The sequence below is a fragment of the Pseudopodoces humilis genome, chromosome 3, assembly GCF_049639895.1.
Source record: "Pseudopodoces humilis isolate 2021_Gansu_Grassland_sample_001 chromosome 3, ASM4963989v1, whole genome shotgun sequence".
In the NCBI taxonomy this organism is placed as follows: Eukaryota; Metazoa; Chordata; class Aves; order Passeriformes; family Paridae; genus Pseudopodoces; species Pseudopodoces humilis.
This window is the reverse complement of record NC_142202.1, coordinates 33900191-33919351: the sequence shown is the minus strand read 5'-3', so window position 1 is coordinate 33919351 and position 19161 is coordinate 33900191. Positions and strand designations below refer to the sequence as shown.

Sequence of the window (19161 nt, the reverse complement as noted above, 5' to 3'; positions counted from 1 at the left end):
ATTGGAGTTACAGGCATGTTTGTTCTGTCTGGTTTGCATCTGGCCTTTGGATAGTGCTCTACCTTTTTGAAGTCCCCCAGAAAAACTGGGATTTGGGAGCAAGTGGTGTAAGTAAAAGAAAGTCATGTTGTAAAGCAGTTGGTCTGGGAATCTGAATATGTGGCATACAGTCTCTAGATGGCTGACAACAGCAGAGGAGTTTTGGTGACAGCAGAGACAGCAAATTACATCTTTTCATCACATCAGTTGGGAGTGCAAGTGAAAAGAGCACATCTGGTACTGATGTGCAGACACCAAGGATCTTGCAAAGTAAAGTCCTTCATCTGATCACTTAAACTTGCTACCTCAGTTTGAAAAGGGCTGTTTTAGACAGTTATTTCTCAATTAAATAGGAAAGCTGAATTAATCTATGTAATAAAATTTGAGGCAGCTAAATGTAAAACACTATAGCAACACAAATATACCATTACTAAAATTACCTTTAGTAGGGGACAGTGGCATGACTGATGCCTCTTTCCTTGCTGTAGAGAAGGGGGTACTGAGGAATAACTCCTGGTGTTATTTTGTTGGGTGTAAGTGAGCCGTGTTCAGCCCTGTGCTGCTCACAAGGGAATAGTGGCACCCAGTGAGGTACCTGTGCTTCTTCACTAAGGTCAGCATGGTGGCCAGGAGGAAGTCTGAGGGAAAGTAATAATGGCTGTGCTGTCCTCAGAGCCCAGATAATTGTTGTGTCTGTAATGTAAATTGCCTGCCTTTGGTTTTAAGAACAGCAACAAAAACATATCCTGTTTTCCCAGCATAATGAATGAACATAACTCACATAAGCAGCCTTGCATGTTAAGAAATGAAAATGAACACTTCGCAGTGTTACCAGAGTAATGCATCATGTTCAGTATCTTCCACAAAATGATGGAAGGGAAGCCTCAAAATCTGTCTCATTTCTACACCTGAAGTAAATACCTTTACATATATATTTGAGGTACAATATTTGCTCTGTGTGTGCTTCCACATTTAATGTTTACTGTCGAAAAATGCACATGAATTCAGTGATGTTTTCTTAAGTCATATAACTAAATTGAGACAGTATCAGAAAACAGTACTACAGTCAGGAGCTGCTTTTAACCTTTAGACTGTAATGTATAGGTCTGGTAGTTCTCCTGCTAGTTTTCATTGGATTTTTATACTTGGCCCATGAATTTTTATTTTGTTTTCATTGTCCACTAATCATAAGTGTTTTCTTAGAATAGAAATTTCTGCTGACATGTCAGCTTTGGGCTGTGTTATAAAGATAAAATTTGATGTCAGCCACAGGTTCACAGCAAGGTCTTGTTTAAGACAGATAATGATGGTTGCTTGCTTAAGACAAGACTCAGATAGTAAGTAAATAGATTAGCTAGCTGTACTGCACAGCTCTAATTATGATGCTATCTACAAAATCAAACTCCTCAGAGTTACAGCTACATGACAAAAGCACATTTGATAATTTTCCTGTTGATCCAAAGGACCCAGAGGTGCTGAGTGACACAAGTAAAAGGTTGTGACTATAGCTTTGAACATAACTATGTACAATTTCTTCTTGCATTACAGTGCATTTTAGACTATTCTTGTTTTTAAGATATTTTTTTGCGAGTTGGAATATTTGGAAATTGCTAATTAGGTAAGAAAGATAAATACAAAATGCCATCTGTATTTATAACCCTTTTTCTGGTTTGTTTGTTTTTGTTTTTTTACAGGAATAAAAAGCTGTACAGATGCTCTCAGTGCAAGATTGCTAAATACTGTGGTAGATCCTGTCAGGTAAGATGAAAAATAACAGCTATAAAGCATTTAAGAAATCAGGCATTTGAATACTTTTTTTACAGAGTCTCCATACATTTTGCATGTTGTCATACCTCCACACTGCAATTTATTTGTAATTTTGGACAGGGTGGGTAAACATGCTGCCTTGTTTTATTTGAGTGTTTTTATAGCTACAAATATAAGATTATGATCAGTACAAAAGACAAAACTAAGCTGAAATGTGTTTGACTGTACTTAGTGAGAGGGGGAGGAATAACTCAAGCTTCACTGTCTGTAGCTTTAAGCCAATTTTACAGTAAAACAATTTGTATTTGAAGAGTACTTTTTATAATGGTAAATTCTATATTACAGTTTTTTAAGAGGAAATAAGGATCAAGAATGTGTTGAGAAGACAAGGCCTTAAGCAAAACTGCATCTCTGAGGAGGTTTTCAAGAAGAAAAGTGGTGCATGGCAGGAGGACAAGGGACAACAGGCTTAAGTTGAAAGCCCAGAGGTTCATATGAGATACAAGGAAAAGCTCTTGACAGTCAAGAGGTGGGACAGGCTGGCCAGGGTGTTTGTGTAATCTCTCTGTTTGAGGGTTTGGAGACCCTACTGGATAAAGCTCTGAGCTGGATCTCACCATAGAGCTGACCCTGCTTTGCAACTGGAGATCTTCATAGAGCTATTCAGCCTGACTTATCCTGTGATTCTATCCTATGAAATATTTCACAAAAGTGAAAAGTTCTCAAAGGCCCAAGTTCTCAGCTTTTATATTTGACTAGATCTATAGGATTGCCTCATAGAACACTTGAAGTTTTAAATAGTTCCTCATAGTTTTGCACTGTAATTTTTTTTTTTTTGGTGGGAGACTGAGGGTTGGTAGGGGTTATTTTTTGGGGGAAGGTGTGTGTTATTTTTTTTTTTCTTTTCCTTAATAGAGAAAAATGAAGAAAAGCAACTACTAGTCAAAGTAGACTAGCAGTAATACTCTATAACTTTTTAAGTCTTCGACATTCCAACAATCATGGAATGAAAACATCATAGAATGGTTTGTGTTAGAAGGGATCTTAGAGATCATGTAGTTCCATGGGCAGACACCTTCCACTAGATCAGGTTGCTGAAAGCATTGCTCCAAGCATGCCATTTGACCTAACATTGAACACTTCCAGGGATGGAGCTTCACATCAGCGTCTTTGGACAACCTGTTCTAGTGCCTCACCACCCTCACAGTAAAGAAGTTGTTCCTAATTAAGCTAAATGTACTCTCAGTTTGAAGCCATTCTCCCTTGTCCTATCACTACATGCCGTGTAAACAGTCCTTCTCCAGCTCTTTTATAGTCCCCCCTGTTTTAGGTACTGGAAGGCTACTGCTCAACCTGTCGCCTTAGGAGAGGTGGTCCAGCTCTCTGGTCATCTTTGTGGCCCTCCTCTGGACTTGCTCCATGTTCTTCTTATGTTGGGGACCCCAGAGCTGGTGCAGCACTCCAGGTGGGTCTCACCAGAGCAGAGCAGAGGGGCAGAATCCCCTCCCTTGCCCGGTGCCGCGGCGATGGAAAGCCTGGAGCACCGCAACTTCTCCAGAGACAGCCTTGAGAAAGGCTGGGCCGAAGCACCTGTGAGCAGCTTCGAGCAGTCGAGTGATTCCAGCTCAGCTCAGCAATAGTCAAGTGATTCCAGCTCAGCTCAGTAGTAGTCCAGTGATTTCAGCTCAGCAGTAGTCCAGTGATTTCAGCTCAGCTCAGCTGTGGCAGGCAAGCAACACAGGAAGCAGGGACGAGAAAGCTGGTCCAGCGTTCCACCAAGCACAAGCCTTTATTCAGGCAGAGCTTCAGCGAAGGGTGCCGGCAACAGCGAATCTCCCGAACAGGGAAAAACCCGGGATATTTATGGGGAAGGAGAGGGGCGGGGGGAAGCCCAATATACCTGTATCGGGGTGGGACAGCAGGGGAGAACACCAATGAAACACAACAGTTTAACATATCTAACTCAAAGATCCCTGGGAGTGACACATTGTGAGAGTAGAGAAGTATCTCCTCTCCAGGGGAGAGCCAGGATCTCGGGCCCAGTGGGCTCCTCTGTACCCACAGCCTGGCTGCCCACAGTGCTTTGTACACAGCTCAGGACACGTTTGGCTCTCTGAGCTGCACAAGGCTGGGTCATGTTAAGCTTCTTTTCAACCAACACCCCCACGTCTTTCTCCCCAAGTCTTTCTTCTCAGGGCTGATCTTGTCATGTATCATGTACTTCTATAAACCATTCTGCTTTAATGTAATCTGTAGTGTTCTCAAGACACCACAAATACGTCCTTTTGGGGATTAAAAACATATGGAGAGGGAAAAGAGGAAGATTTGTCATTTTGATTCATTGTATGGCAAATGTGTGCAACGTACATTAGGTGCTTACTGTAGCATCAATAATAATGCCACAGGTAGATTTATTATGGGAGACCATAAGGAAAACATGGCCATAAGGGCTATAAAAGCCCAGAGTATTTGTAGGGTAAGTTTAAAAATCTTCTAGGAGAGTCATTGTTAAAGCTTCTGTTGGCAGGTCTCTAAAGTGAACTGAACTGCGGGCACAGACCTGCAAAAGCAAATCCACAAGGTGTAATGCAATAACCTGTTCCAACTTAGGTGTAGAGGCAGTGGAGGTAGGAACAGGAGCTTTCTCTTTGAGAAGCACAACTGTGTGAACATTCTTCAAGGATTCATAAGGGATAGCCTGAAGCCAACCTGAGTATCTTTGCTTTGTGCTTCCAGCTCTGGGGTTTGCATGCTTGAAGCCACCCATAGTTGTAGGTAGGGATTTCAGTGAGACAGGCTATTGCTGCTAAAAGTAATCTGCACTCAACATGCTGTGTATTTGCAGTTACATAATTTCTTGAACTATTTATATAAATAAATTAATGTTGATCTAATGTATGTAATATCCTGTGATGTTATGTAACGATACAGAATAACAGAAAAAAACCAGTCATTTTGTAGTCAAAGCAGTGAATTTATTGGGAGCAGGTGATAAAGATAAAACTGAGACCAGCCAGATCTCTTTGCTCTTGAGAACTGTCCTCTGATTCATATTTGTTCTAATAAGTTGGCTAAACTATTGTGCTGCTCTGGTTTTACAGCAGCTGCTAGTAAAGCTAAACCAAATGCTTTGTGCCCTACTTAGCCTCTGTAGCTTAAGTGCAATATTCATTAATATGTACACTTCTAATTGAACTAACTGGTCAACAAATAAACAGCAGGGTATTCAGTAGGGATGGAATGGCACTTTTCACATTTAAAAAAGTGAATATTTGCAGAACAGAACTATTTTAGTTATACAAATACAGATAACTTTGAAATGCAAATTATGCAGCTGAATTTGCAGTTCACACTTAGTTGCAGAATGATTTAATTATTTTTGAATGTGTGATACTGGATCTCAAAACACTTAGGCTTAAAACCTGTTATTTTTCTGGAGTTTTGTAATTAATACGTTGAATGAAATCAGAATTAATATAAAAATCTGACTTAAAAAATTTAATCTCAGTAAATGTACTGGGTCTAGAATAAAAGTGGATTTTGTGAAAGAAACTTCAATATAAATGCAACAGGGGATTTATATTTCAGAGTGTACCAAAAAGAGCCATTTTTAAAGCTGCAAATACCTTGTAAACATCTTCATTTGTTTTAAAATGTCAAGTGGTATAAAAAGCTATCTTCAGGCTAATCTTAAGAAGAAATAGTCTTTGGAAATGTTTCTCTTCTTTGTAACTTACAGTGAGAGTAGTTATCCTTTAAGGGAATATGTATGCAGAGCTGGTAGTCCTGGAGAAAACCTATATACAAATCAGAATATACAATTTTTACAAATCTCCATAATGTTGATTTTAAAGATTGTGAGTGAGTTGTTCCAAATTTCAAAAATTCACATTATTTTTCTTTTTCAGGCCAGTTGAAACCAGCTGTTTTCACTTTTACTACTTCAATTTAATTTAAAAAAATATTAGGAATGTGGAACTGGAACTTATTACAAGGGATCCTTAAGGATGACCTTTTGCAACTGAATTCTGAATTCAGGATCAAGTACATATAGATATTTTGCTTTTAATTTTTTTTTTCTTTCAGTCAGACCTCATTGTTTTTTGCCCCTATTTGGCATTTCCCTGTTGTAGCTCCCTCTCCACTTGTTGATACCTAATTTCATGGGCTGCCTGCCTCTTAGCAATGTTATGTCATCTGGGTGTCTCTCCTAAGGTAGGGTTATCACATCTGCTGCTCCTCATAATCACTGTTGTGATCACCCCTGGCAATGCTTATTAATATGGTCTTATCTCATAGATTGGGAACCAATGATATAGATGATAATCCCTGAAAAATGGAAGAGTAATTTCAGTCAGAATTCAGTGTGATATTATCAAACATTATTGAAATATTCTAATAAAGGTAAAATACCATAATTAAAAAGATGTGTGAAAATTCAAACAATGCTTTGGAAATTACAGATTATTTACTTTTAACAGATCAAAACCTTCTAATGGAAAAATATACTGTGTTGATTTTTTTTTACTTTATTTGTTAATCACCTCTAGTCTTTTAACAGCTTTTTATTAGCACATTATTCTGCAGGAAGTGTTTATTTATTTTGATCTTGCATAGAAGACATGGGAAACCTTTGTTTCATCAACATTGGTTTAGGATCTTTTGTAGATTCAGGCTCCAAGGGGAGACAGCAATAGCGTATGCCTGTGAAAGAATGGATATGCATTGGCAAAATCAGCTGAAAATATCTGAGACATTGAAAGCATTTCAATGAGTGAGGGGGCCTGGCCCGTGACCTGAGCCAGCAGGAGGTGATCATGGGGCTGGGCTGTGCAGGGAGGCGTTGGAGCTGGTCTGGGGCTGGTTCAGCAGGCAGACTGTCAATCTGCCACCAGTGAAGAGCTCTGTGCTGCACCATCCCTGTAGCCATGTGGGTGCTGACCAGTTTCACTTGCGTGAAGCTTGAGGATTTGCACTTGGGATACACTGAGGTTGAAGGAGAGACAATGCTTTGGGAGGAGATAAACAGAAAGATATTCTTTCCAAGTTCCTAAGTGTAGTGAAGCCTTGAGGAGGAGGGTTTTGTATTGCCCTGTACTGTTCACTTGCCTTTCTTTGCCTCCTATTAGTGCTCATTTCTAGCAGGGGAAAAATAAATCTTTGCAAAATTGGAAGACCTTCCCTGGCATGGGGGGAAGGGTCGTACCAAGTGGACATGCATCTGCACTGCAGTGCTTGTACTCATGCTAGATATAGAATATTAAAACCTTGACTGAAGGCCAGGATACACAGAATGAAAAAAACCCTCCCACCTCTAAGAAATGTGGTGCTAATGTAAGTGCGACCAGTAAGTATTGTTAGAGACTGACTTTAAAAGTAGGTATCTCCAGGGTCACAAATCCTTGTTTTCATTTTGTCCTGTAATTTGTATCCATGTTGTATAGATAGTAAGAATAAATATTGTTGAATTTCATTATATTTAATACATTTTATATATATATATATATTTCCCTGATAATTTGGGAACAAATGACTGGCAATCCCCATTCCATCTCCTTCTGCAGAGGAATCAGGGTGATTCCTTTTTAGCATCAGTTTTAGCCAAGGTACTGTTTCACAAAAGGTGTATATTTGAACTATTCTTCTCACATGGGAATGCTCTCAAGGAAACATGGCATATAATGCTATGAGGTACAGTATATTTCATCTCATTGGAGCTATGTTGGTCAGGTAAGTTATTAATCATTTTGATGTCACCTCTAGCATGTTTAAAATTCTGTGCAACATTTATGTAGAGGAAAGAATTTGACAGATCAAAGCTTACTCCTAGGAACATTTTTAGTTTAAGTTGGATAAAAATGCCAATATAATTATATTACACAGAATGATGTCTGGACATTTACAAGCATGACCTTGTTTTTTCTAGACTAGGATAATTCTATTCAGCACTAAAAACTTTAATTTGTTGGACAGCATGTGACATTAACTGTATTTGGATTAATGCCTTCTTGGTGTCATTTTTTCCCCTTGTAGAGTTATGGGTAAAAGAAATGAAATCACAAATCTCTCATGTATCTGGAAGAAATAAAATGTTCCATTTATTTATTATGTGTAAGCCACAGGGGAAAAAATTCTGAATTAAATATAATAAATGCTACTGGTGCTGTAACCTAGTTATCTGAAACAATTCCCTCACTTAAATGCAGATTAATAAAAAATTGTGTGATTGCCTTTGGAATCTTTATAACTTGCATGTCAGCATCTCCAGGTCTGATGTGCCCTTACACATAGCTCTGCCCTTTTCTCTTTTTTAAAAATTGTTGAACATGTACTTAACATTAGACAATCATTTCCTCTGTGGCACTCACTGGGTTCATGTTTTCTTCCCTTACTGCATATTTGTGAGAAAATGTCACGTTCAGAAGCACTTGGTTCTGAGTACTTGTCATTGTAGCAAATTTTTGTTGTGCCCTGTTCTTTTAATTTGCTTTTAAAACTATTTGAAACAGCTGTGTGGTTTCAAACATAAACTGTGAAAATACAAATCAAATGTGTAAGTATGTAGTATGTAAATGAATGGACTTGGAGTTTTTGTATATTATAAACAAAAGTTTCTGCTTGTAGAGACTGAAGACAGGAAAAAGAGGTGATCAGAAATTTTCTTGCGACATGTTTCTTTAGCTAAAAACTCATTCTTGCTGCTCTTCTGCACTAATCTAGTGGCAACAATGAATGGTAGAGAAAAAAAGAAACTTATTTCAATGTTTCCATTATCTTGTCATCCTGAATCTTCCCTGCTATGGAAGTGTTAGTCTGTCTCTGCCATTCAAACCTAAGTGGTCCATGAAACAAAAATATCAGGTTTGGGTAATATATGCAAATAAAATATTTTTGGTTCTGTTTTCTGTTTTGGTATCAGTGGCCACTCCTGGTCTGAACTGGTGAAAAATATTGCTATCAGTCCTCCCAGCTGTGGGCATTGATACTTCATCAGCTTGGGGATGTTTGGGGACAGTTTTTGAAGCACTGAAAACTTGACCACTGCATTAGAGCAGCTGCATTTAGTGCAGTGGATGGACTCTGAAGGCTTCTGCAGGCTTGATTGCTGGGTGAACATGTGCCTAGAGTTTTGTGTATGTTAGATAGCATCCTTTCTATTTCTCTCCAATCTTGGGAAGCAGCTACATACTGTCACTGCTTCATGCCACAATGTATGAGAATCAGTATGCATTGTTTTGAGCCTGTTTGTGTGCATATACAACTATAGATAACTATATATATATAGTTATATATATATATTTATATATATATAAAAGATATTAAAATACAGGTTATGCAAAATAAAATGCACTTTATTTTCCTTTTCTTCCTTTTTAAAATATCCTGATAGAAAGAAGCTTGGATGGACCACAAGCAGGAATGCAGGTGTCTTAAGAGCATCGAGCCCAATTTTCCTCCAGACTCTGTCAGACTTGCTGGCAGGATTGTTTTTAAACTAGTAAGTGATGTTCTTTTAGATTGATTCAGTGCAGCAAATTCTGAAAAATGATTTCTCACTCTACATTTTTAATGTAATTATGAGCCACAAGGCTAAAGTGACTGGGAATGCTGAAAAAAATTAGACTGCAAATTGCATTGCAAATTTACTGATTAATTTGCAGAAATTCTGGAAGGATTAAGAGATTCCAAAATGGACATAACTAAGCTCAAGGGATATGTTTATTGACTTTTCTTTCCCATGGCTATGTGGTAGTATTCTAAGCTTATTCTAGTCTGGAAGGAAAACACAGGGAGACACTGTTTTCTCTTCAATGTTATAGAAGTTATTGGTGCTTTTTTATTAACCTAATGGAAGTCTCATTTGGTATTTGAATGAGTGGTAAGCACAGAAGCACTGGCAGCTAGCCCATTCTTTAGAGGGCATGATGCCATGCTCTCCATGTTGGGTTCTCTTAATCTCAATTACCTTTTATAATATTTTTCTAAACTCACTTGAAAGTCCTGGGTGTTTGACATTCCTATGGTTTGATTACTCTATATGGACTAAATTTTCTGTTAGTTTAAGCAGATTATACATATGTGGGATTGTAAATCCAAAGGGATTTGCTCTTTTTTTTTGGCTGAACCTGCTAAGATGCTGTCTATATTGGATAAAAGTGCGGGCTGCTGTTGCGGTCTGAGGTGGTAAAGCATGATTTCACATTTATTTTATAAATTGTTGTGAAGAGTTTGTGCATGATAGTTTTAAAGGGCAAATATGTACCTAGCAATACTGTGCATTAATTATAGTCACATAAACTCTGAAACTACAAACCTCATAAGCTGATTTCAATTATGCTCTGAAGGGCTAAAGTATGTTACTAAAGGTAAGCTGCTAAAGTGTTAAAAATTAAAATTGTTAGAAAGTCCTGTAGCAACAAAGAAATACAGTTTTTTAGGATAGTTTGTGCAAAGTCCTGGATTGATGTTGATGCTGTTGGCCTTACCTAATTATCTTACATGGAATCATCTGTCTTGTAGAGTGTTTTCAAGATAAAACATGCCATGTAAGTGTTAATTATATTTTTCCTCTACAGCTCAGACAATCAGTATGCCCTTCTGAGAGACTCTACTCTTTTTATGATCTTCAGTCGAGTAAGTAATTGCCAGCCAGAATTCAGAATATACTTCCAAGGTCTGCTTTATGAAAGGGCCATCTGATTTTCCTGCAGCTTGCCTTCTGAATGTTTGCTCTGTAGAGTGACAGAATCAAAGACAAAAACCTCTGTGGGAAGGAACAGTTATTCCAAAGATAAAAAGAAAAACATGTCTGTTGTCTTGAAGCAAAACCTTAATCTGTTTTTTTTGCTTCAGTGCTTTTATTGTCTCATTTTACAATGAACATCTTGCCTTCTCATTTTTTAATTTACCCAGTGACTGTCTTACTACATACACTGTCAATATTTCTACATATATATATATACAATAGTACATATATTTTTACATTGAGTTTTTACTTTTTAAGACCTATGTGCTATTGCATAAAGCTTCAAAATAACTTCCAGAAATAGGAAAGTTAAACTTAAAATGGATATATGTATATTTTTCATATACATGACCTTTCAATAGAGAAAAAAGATGAAACTGTGCAGTTATTACTTTTGTGGCTTCACAAGTTTCAGCTGCTTGGATAGAAAATGATTCTCATTAAAATCTCTCAGTAGAGAAAATGTTGAAATAGGAAACTTTTTTTTCATATTTTGTGGCATCTTGAAGAGTTAGAAAAGAAGACATACATCCTTGGTTCATTTTTGCATCTTATTTAGAGGGATTTTGTGGAGGGTAATGTGAATACTTTGATTACTTCAATTTTTTTTAATATTCGGAGTTTTCGCTACAAACCACCTTGATCAATTGGTGTAGTTAGTTAGAAATAAAACCCATATAAACATAAAAAATGCAATACATAGCATTAATTTTACTTCTGAACACCCTGAAATTCTTCTGCCTTCTCCCAAACTGCAAGGGCAAAAGACCTTGATAAGGCAGCAAATTAAAATGGATAGATTTCAGCTATTTAAAACATGGTGATTTTCTGCAATGGATATTATTAATTCGTGTAACAAAGGTTTATGGAAAACAGGTGCTTCAAATTAAGTTAAAATTATGTAGACTATGGACTTTTATGCTTCGTTACACTGCTGGGATCCAAAGAAAGAGTCTTTATTGTACCAATGGCGGATTGCAGAGTGGCACAGGAGGAACTCAACAGAAGAGTCTCCCTTTAAAAATTAAATATGGATCACTTGTATAGCAGTTGTCTCTAGCGCAGACAAAGATTTTTTTGTAACTGGTCGTTCCATACAAACTAGGGTTTGTCAGTACCCTTCAGGAGATGATCTCAGCTTTCCTTGACTTGACTGGAGACAAGGGGACTGTGATAAGTTGTCTGGAGAGAAGCTTGGTGTTGAATAGGCCTGATCTGCAATGGATAAATGGTCCAAAAGTCTGTAGAGGGGCCAGAAGCTTCTGCTAAAATTCTCATTCTGAAGGAAATGGTGATATGGCCTGTGATATAGATGGGATGACTGTCCTTTCACTGATACAGAAACAGCTGGTACATAGCTAGTTAGTTTAGGAGAAGACAAATGAGAGATCCACAGGTAGTGTTTCATCTGTACTTACTCTGAGTCTTAATAACAATTCCTGTGGAATCTTAACTCCACAGCACCAAGTGTTTAGGACATAACACATTAACTGAAGTTGATACTTCAGACTACAGTACAAATGGCCTATGCATATTCTTATGTAAAGGTTTTATCTAACTCTTTACTTGTGTTGTTTTCCCGGCATCATTGTTAGAGTGAATAGATGGTCCTTATGGTTCTGGAGTTAAAATAATCCAAAAGTGTTTTGCGTTGGTGTGAGAGCTGGTAGTAGCTGTGATGTTTTTTGCTGCCTCTGTATGCTCCAAAAGCTCCTGTTATCTCATAACAATTTCCCCAGTTGCTGCACAATTTATGAGTGGTATTGATTGATAAACTTTTTGGTTTTTTGTGTGCTTAGTGGGATCTATAGAAAAGTCAGAAATGCATTTTCATTAATATAATAAGTATATAGAAGATACATTATATAATAAGTTATAATATATATTAAGTTATAATAAGAAGATAATGTTTCAACACTAATCACAAATGTGACAGAATTCTCATTGATACTCTTTCTATCTTTTTTTGGTTTTTTTTCCTCCATACTTGTAATTCCAAAATATTTTATTTTTGAAAATAGTTATTAACACTATGCTGTCTCATTTTGCTTTACACTGTTACTTTTCAACATTACTTTATACTGTTGGTTGATTTTTAGTGTGGGAGACATACAAATGAATAGAAGCATATAAAGTTTTCTACACTATTGAATAATTATCTGCTAAAACATATAAAACATGAAAAACCACAAAGCATGTGGAGGCATCCAGCCCCTTATGAAGTTTTTTCCCAATCTCCATAGTTCCTTGAAATTCCTTTAGATGCCCTGAAACTCAGAATAAGTAGGAGGAGTCTCTCTGAGCATTGTCACTTTTGCTAGTTCTCATTTATCTCTAGACAATTCCTTCCTTCCTTAGTTCTCTGGGGTCTCTATATGTTACAGTAATTTAGAAATCATCTTTGTTTTTACTTACCAAGACTCAGTATTCAGAAAATAGTTTGTCTGCTGTATTTTGGGGCAGATATTTTTTTCTTCTTTACTTGTATAAGTATCAGAGTTACATAATCAAATCCCCATGCCTTATTTAAAATATTTGTCATAGGCCTTTTATAGCATTTTGTCTCTCACACCAGGTTTCTTAAACAATTGAAAAAAGTTTCTTAAAAACAAAAAATTAAAAAATTCACAAATTTCATTTTGCTTTTGGCTTTGTTTTCTTATGTGCTCAGAAAACCAGGTCTTGATAATTTTCCATTAAAATTCCCATGGATTTTTTTTTTTTTTGGGATCATTAGCTCTGATGTCCTGGAAAAATTCCAGTGTGGATAATTGCATTCTGCTTCCATCTCTATCAGTTCTCCCTGAAGTTCCAGCTGGTTTTGGTATTTATGTTCACGTCTGTCCTAAGCTACAGTGTCCATTTGTAGCATGTTTCTTATATGATTTATCTTCTTTAGTCTAGGGTTGTTTTATTTGCCAATAATGAAACAAACCATACCTTTCTCTCTATGTTATAACATATTTTGCAGTGTATAGATAGTTTAAGGGAAATCACATGTTGTCTTGAATAATTACATTTGAAGGAAAAAGCATTTTTGTTTTCAGAGGAATATTATATAAGAAATGCAAGTGTGTGTTTATAATTTTTCTTTTATATTTTTTAAACTTGATTGTTTTAGTAATCTAAAAGTTTGCTGGTTCTTTGAAGACACAGTCCTCATAGATATTATACTTTTCTATACCAGAAATTTTCTGTACATTGTGAAAAACATACATGTCTGGATTTCTAACATTTACATTCATTCATGCTTGCAAAATCACTTGCAAACATCCACAGTGTTAATTGCACTTGGGTAGCGCTCTGAGCATCTGCAGATGTTTATAGTAAAATAGCAATTCACCATTATGCAAAGATAAAATTGATTCATGGCGCATCATAAATCTCTGCCTTTTGTTATAGGCTGGTGCTTGAATATGTTGAGCTTCACATTCTCCCTTTTGTACTAACTGGTAGGAGAAGGAAAGTGTGAATCAGGTAGTCAGGCAGTGAACTTGCTAGGGCAGCAGCAGTTTCACTTTCTATGTTACCAGAGACCTGATGCATCCATAATCACTTACTTAGAAAATGAGGCACTGTGATTCTTTCTGCTTCAGGATTTCTAGCTGCTGAACATGAATAGTGGTGCTTTATAATAAAGTGATACTTACTTCATATTCTTTCATATTCATTGTTTGCCAGTTGCTCTGTATGAAACTCCTTTTGTTCATAAATACTTTTCTGTTTCATCTGCCAGCATAAAGTGTTTCTTACACATTTATGCAGAATACAGTATAAAAGTATGCACTGCTGCATAAAGTTCCAAGCATATTTCTAATGTGGTTAATGTTACAAACCCAGATGACTAATTTTTGTATGTAATGTCTGACATCTGCTTACACATCTGCTTTACCTATCGGCCTTTGATCTTTAACTTGCTGTTGTATTCATATGATTTGGCAGTAGCAACCTGATAGACTCTTCTGTGTGTTGATAAGTAACTGTCACAAAAAATGAGAAATGTCTGCTCTCTGTCAAAATTGCCCTCTGTCAAGATTAATTCCTGGTCTGGAAATGTCTAGACTATATGGCTGCCATTGGATGTTTTAAAAACGTTGGTGAAATGTTCTGTTTATGACATGTTCTACTTTTTTTCCTCTTTCCCCATAAGACACTGAACGGTTAAGTGAAGAAATGAAAGATGGCCTCAGGCACCTTGCGCAGACTTTGCAACTGTATTTGAAAACTGAGATCCAGGATGAGTCTCAATTGCCACCTGCAATTGACTTTTTTCAGATCTTCACAAAAGTAAGTGTTAAAATCTAGTTTTGACAACTCATAAATTATCTTTTCCTCGTGTTCACAATTTATTTCTGAGTGTGAGTTCAGTAGATACATTCAGAATGTGATATATGACAAAGTGAGTTCAAACTTTTTTATTTAGTCAGTATTTAAGCAGAAGTAATATAACTTTAATATAATTGCAGCACTTCAAAATTAAAGCACTAGCCAGAGGATAATTTTTTCTTTTTCCTTTTTAAAATTATCATGTTAAAGTTGTTGGGTGAGAAAAAAAGCAAGAAAATTCAAATGTAATCAAGTCAATCAACCTGAGTAATTTTTTCACAGTAATAAAGAACATATCACTCTTCAGCCTAGAATTTTTCTGCAAAGTGAAATATATTTGAAGATATACTCCTATCCCATTTTGTCGTTTAGAGGTATATGCTAATGTTTGTGATAGTACTGTATCCTACAAGCTTCTTTTTCCAGAGGCTTTGTGGATAATTTATTCTAGAAGACTACATATAAAGTACTTAAAATTAGATTCCACAGTATGTTGTTTATTGTGTTACTAACTAAATATTGTTGGCTTTTGGTGTAGATATTTTATTACTTTTGATTCAGGATGCTAAATTCAAACAATGCTAGCAGAAATATTTTATATGAAGAGTACTTACAGTTTTAACTCCATTTAATTTTTTTGATTTCTAATTGATTGATAAGGTAAATGGCAGAAGTTAACTTATTTATGTTTTGGTTGTTTTAGTAAGTGTATTCTTATGAAGTAAGCCGAAGTCTGACATCTTTTTACTTCTGATATAAATTAAAGAGTGAGTCTTTTTGGCAGAAATGAAAAATGCTATACATTTTTTTTTTTAAATTGAATAGAGATCTGTTTGTACAGTTACAGAACCTTCTTATTTTTTGCTGTGGACATGAGTAGGAGCAATATAATCGACTCTGTTTTTTTCTTTTTTTTTTTTTGTTATTATTTTTACTGGTGATTAGACTGCTATGATGTAAAGTTACAATTTTACCTGAAAAATCTCACAGTCTGAAATTGACCCAGTCAAAAGGGTGCATAGATGAAGCCCCTTAAGTCCTTTGTCATCTCCACTCAAGTTGTTTTATTGTCTTGTGTTGGCTTGCTGGTTTGGCCTGAACTTTGTCGGATGCATTTCACATGAAGCATGCACATTGTGTTATCTGGTGTAGAGAATTTGTGCAGCTGAAGATAAAACTGATTTTCAGATCATCAGTTTGAGCTGAGTTGCAGCTTGTAAGAAATTCCTTCCAAATGTTGTTGCCTTCTATGTATTAATAAGCTTAAGGTGGAGAATGGCCAGGGGGCTTTACAGAAACAGTGTGATGATCACTTAACACATTGGAACACTGGTGAAGAGAATGCAGAAAGTTTATTTTTTTATGTATACACATGAACAAGCATGTGCACATATGTGCACCTCCTCTCCCCTCCTGTGTAGTTTACCAAGGTGATGTATGTGGCCATCAAGAGCAGAGTGAAAACCAACACTTCCCAGCTCCATGTCTTGTTAACTGGAGAACTGGGAATGCTCCTGTTAATGATAACATTTGGCCCACTGTACCTTGGGTATCAAAAAGATATTCTTAACTCGATGTATTCTGTATGTTGACTGTGAATTTTTCCCCACCCTTTTAAATGTAGCGCAAAGTGCTGAGTTTTTGGGTTGTTGTTTTTGGTTTGGGATTTTTTTGTCCATTAGACTAGGGCTCATTTCTTTTGCTGGTTTTGCTTAATCTGTGTGACAGTCTGCTCTGGGAAAATGGAGAGCAAATGACATAGACCTGTCATGTGTACAAATACTTGGTATCATTAATACTAACAAGAACTGGCAGAATGGATAGAAGAATCTGACTGGACAGGTGAGTGTCTGGGAGAAAAGAGCAGTCAACAGCCATGTGCTCTACATGAGTAAAATTAGTATCTTGTTCAGAGTTCAGTCAAGCACAACTGTCAAGCTTTTTGTAAGACCTTGTTGTCATCCTCTAATTTTCCATGTGGCATTTTATGACTTTCCCAATTTGGTTGTCAAATGAGTTTGCCAAGTTTGACGAATTACGGGTGTGATATTGTATTAAAATATTAATTTAGTATTCCCCCATTCCTAAGGAAGTAGTAGCAGATGTGTTCTGCCATTCCCATGGAACATGGAATGTTCTTTGGAAGATGAGCTGGCTGTCCACACAAAGTTGGTTTTTTTTAACGCTGTATAGGGATGCTTATTCTCAGCAGGTAAAATTTAAGACTTTGGAACTGTAAAGTCTCTGGTAAGACTTCTGCAGTCACTTCTCTGTGGTTTAATTCTAAAGAAGACCAGCTGTGATGACTTCCCTGTGTGAATAAAGAAATGCTACAGATACATAACTTCAAGATGTAATCTTGTTTTCCCAACTGCTTCCAACATTCCTTTAAAGTTCAGTAGGTGCTTATTCGAACATTGAACTTTTTTGGATCAGTTCTTTCATTGCATGCCACAAAAAGATCCAGTCAAAGGTCATATTTTATTCTGTTTGATGCTGGATCCTCGAGAAGGAAAATAAACAGACTGCCAGACAAAAGAGAAAAATTATCCCGTGGTGAGGTGACTAAATACCAGATGGTTCTTGGAAAATCTCCAACCTGATTTAGGTCAAAAGAGCTTCTCGGAAGCTCTTTTAAAGAGTCCTCCTTCTCTGCTGTCCCCTGCTCTTGTCTTTGTGAAAATTAATTATAGTTCTATTCACCTGCTTGTGATTCTTAATAGTCAGAGAATCCCCCTGAGTGTGTATTTGTAGAAACTGCCCATTGAAAATCAAAGAAAATGTTGCCATTTCTTTCCATGGGGGCAGAATTTCACCCCAATGTCTTTTTAGATTGCACAAGATCTGTGGAAAATACCAGCTGTACTGGATGGGGAGGTGTTTCAGAAGGGTTATGTACCTTTCTTTCTGACCGTGTTGCCCTGTCCTTACTAGACAATTTGCTTTTGTATCAACTGTCCTTTGAGCTGGAGTTGAATTTTCTCATTTTTGTTATCTGATCACTTTTTGCAAGCTTCAGTTTATTTAGCGTGCCATTTATCAAGGTTGTGACTGTTTTAAAATTCTGATCCTCAGTATTAAACAGAATTATCTGCAGCTAATTACGTGGTAAGGCTTTAACTCCACTGAGACATTTTCTAATGTCAAGATAATTTTTTTACAGCATGGTTTTATGGTTTAATGATGTTTCTATAACCTTGAGATAAAATCAGTCCTTGCTTTTTATTCTTCAGCTTTTACTTACATGTGTGAGGAGGTGGCCTGGAGTCCTTTGAGACATTTAATGGATGTGGGATAAAGAATTAAATTTCTAGTATACATTTATGGTTCTTTTAATACTAGCAGACAGAACAATGTGAACCTCTTTAAGACATTGAATAAACTCTGTTCCTACCATGTTGACTGTAAACCTGTAAGTGACTCTACCTCAGGCCTAAGATGACTTTTGTTAGACCAAATATAGGCTTGGTGTTTTACATAGAATTGCAACTACTCATACTGTGTCAGAATTAACTTTTTGCACATTTTGAAATAGTTGAAAAATTTCCAATTACTGATAAATAAAAAAGATTCTGCTGTTTGATAGAATTATAGCAATTTTAAAGATTGCCTAATTTCAGGTCCTCACATTTGTAAGAATAATGAGGTATACGCCACCTCTGTCATGAACTAGCAGTAAGATAAAATCCAGTGACAGTTAATGAACTCTTACAAGCAGACTTATAGGGCAGTTTAGTAAACTTAAAATGGAATTTTATTGGAAAGAAGTTTTCTAGAGGATGTTTTGATGAAACTGTTGATAAACTTTTTGGGAAAGGATACTGGATTGAAGATTTTAGTGAGCCCCATATGATGCTATTTTGGGTTTTACCTTTTTTTCCTTTTATATGTTCTTTGTATTCTTTGCACATGTATTTGTAGTTCTGTATCCTATTGTATTTGCAGCTGGTTTTCCATGGCACACAGAAAGACAAAGCTCCAAGAGCTCCAAGCCCCAGAGGGTACAAGGCCCCTGTGCTATCTTGGTTCTTCCTGGGAACCAAGGCCCACAGCAACTCTTTGAGATACATTTTCATGGACAAAGTACAGCTAGTGCTGAGGGGGGTACTCCAGAGAAGAGGCTTGACCTGGGGGGGAAATTGAATCAGCACTTGTCCTCGTAATTGGTGTTTTTTGCAGATTATGCTAGTTTCCTAAAGCCTATAAATGTGTACTCATCTGTGTGGAGGTGGGCTTTTGTGGACATCTTTCCATAACTGTCCCTGAAAGCCTTCAAATAAAGA

General features: G+C 36.7%; 1 protein-coding gene across 2 annotated transcripts in view; it reads left to right on the top strand.

Moving 5' to 3' along the window:
- The window catches only part of SMYD3 (SET and MYND domain containing 3), a 400426-nt gene that overhangs the window by 45941 nt on the left and 335324 nt on the right, over positions 1-19161 (top strand). For both annotated transcript variants that reach the window (XM_005526874.3, XM_088052979.1), the window contains exons 2-5: positions 1734-1797; positions 9197-9304; positions 10383-10440; positions 14703-14839. In XM_005526874.3, coding sequence (XP_005526931.1) covers positions 1734-1797; positions 9197-9304; positions 10383-10440; positions 14703-14839 — 367 coding nt within the window. The remainder of the gene's footprint in view (positions 1-1733; positions 1798-9196; positions 9305-10382; positions 10441-14702; positions 14840-19161) is intronic.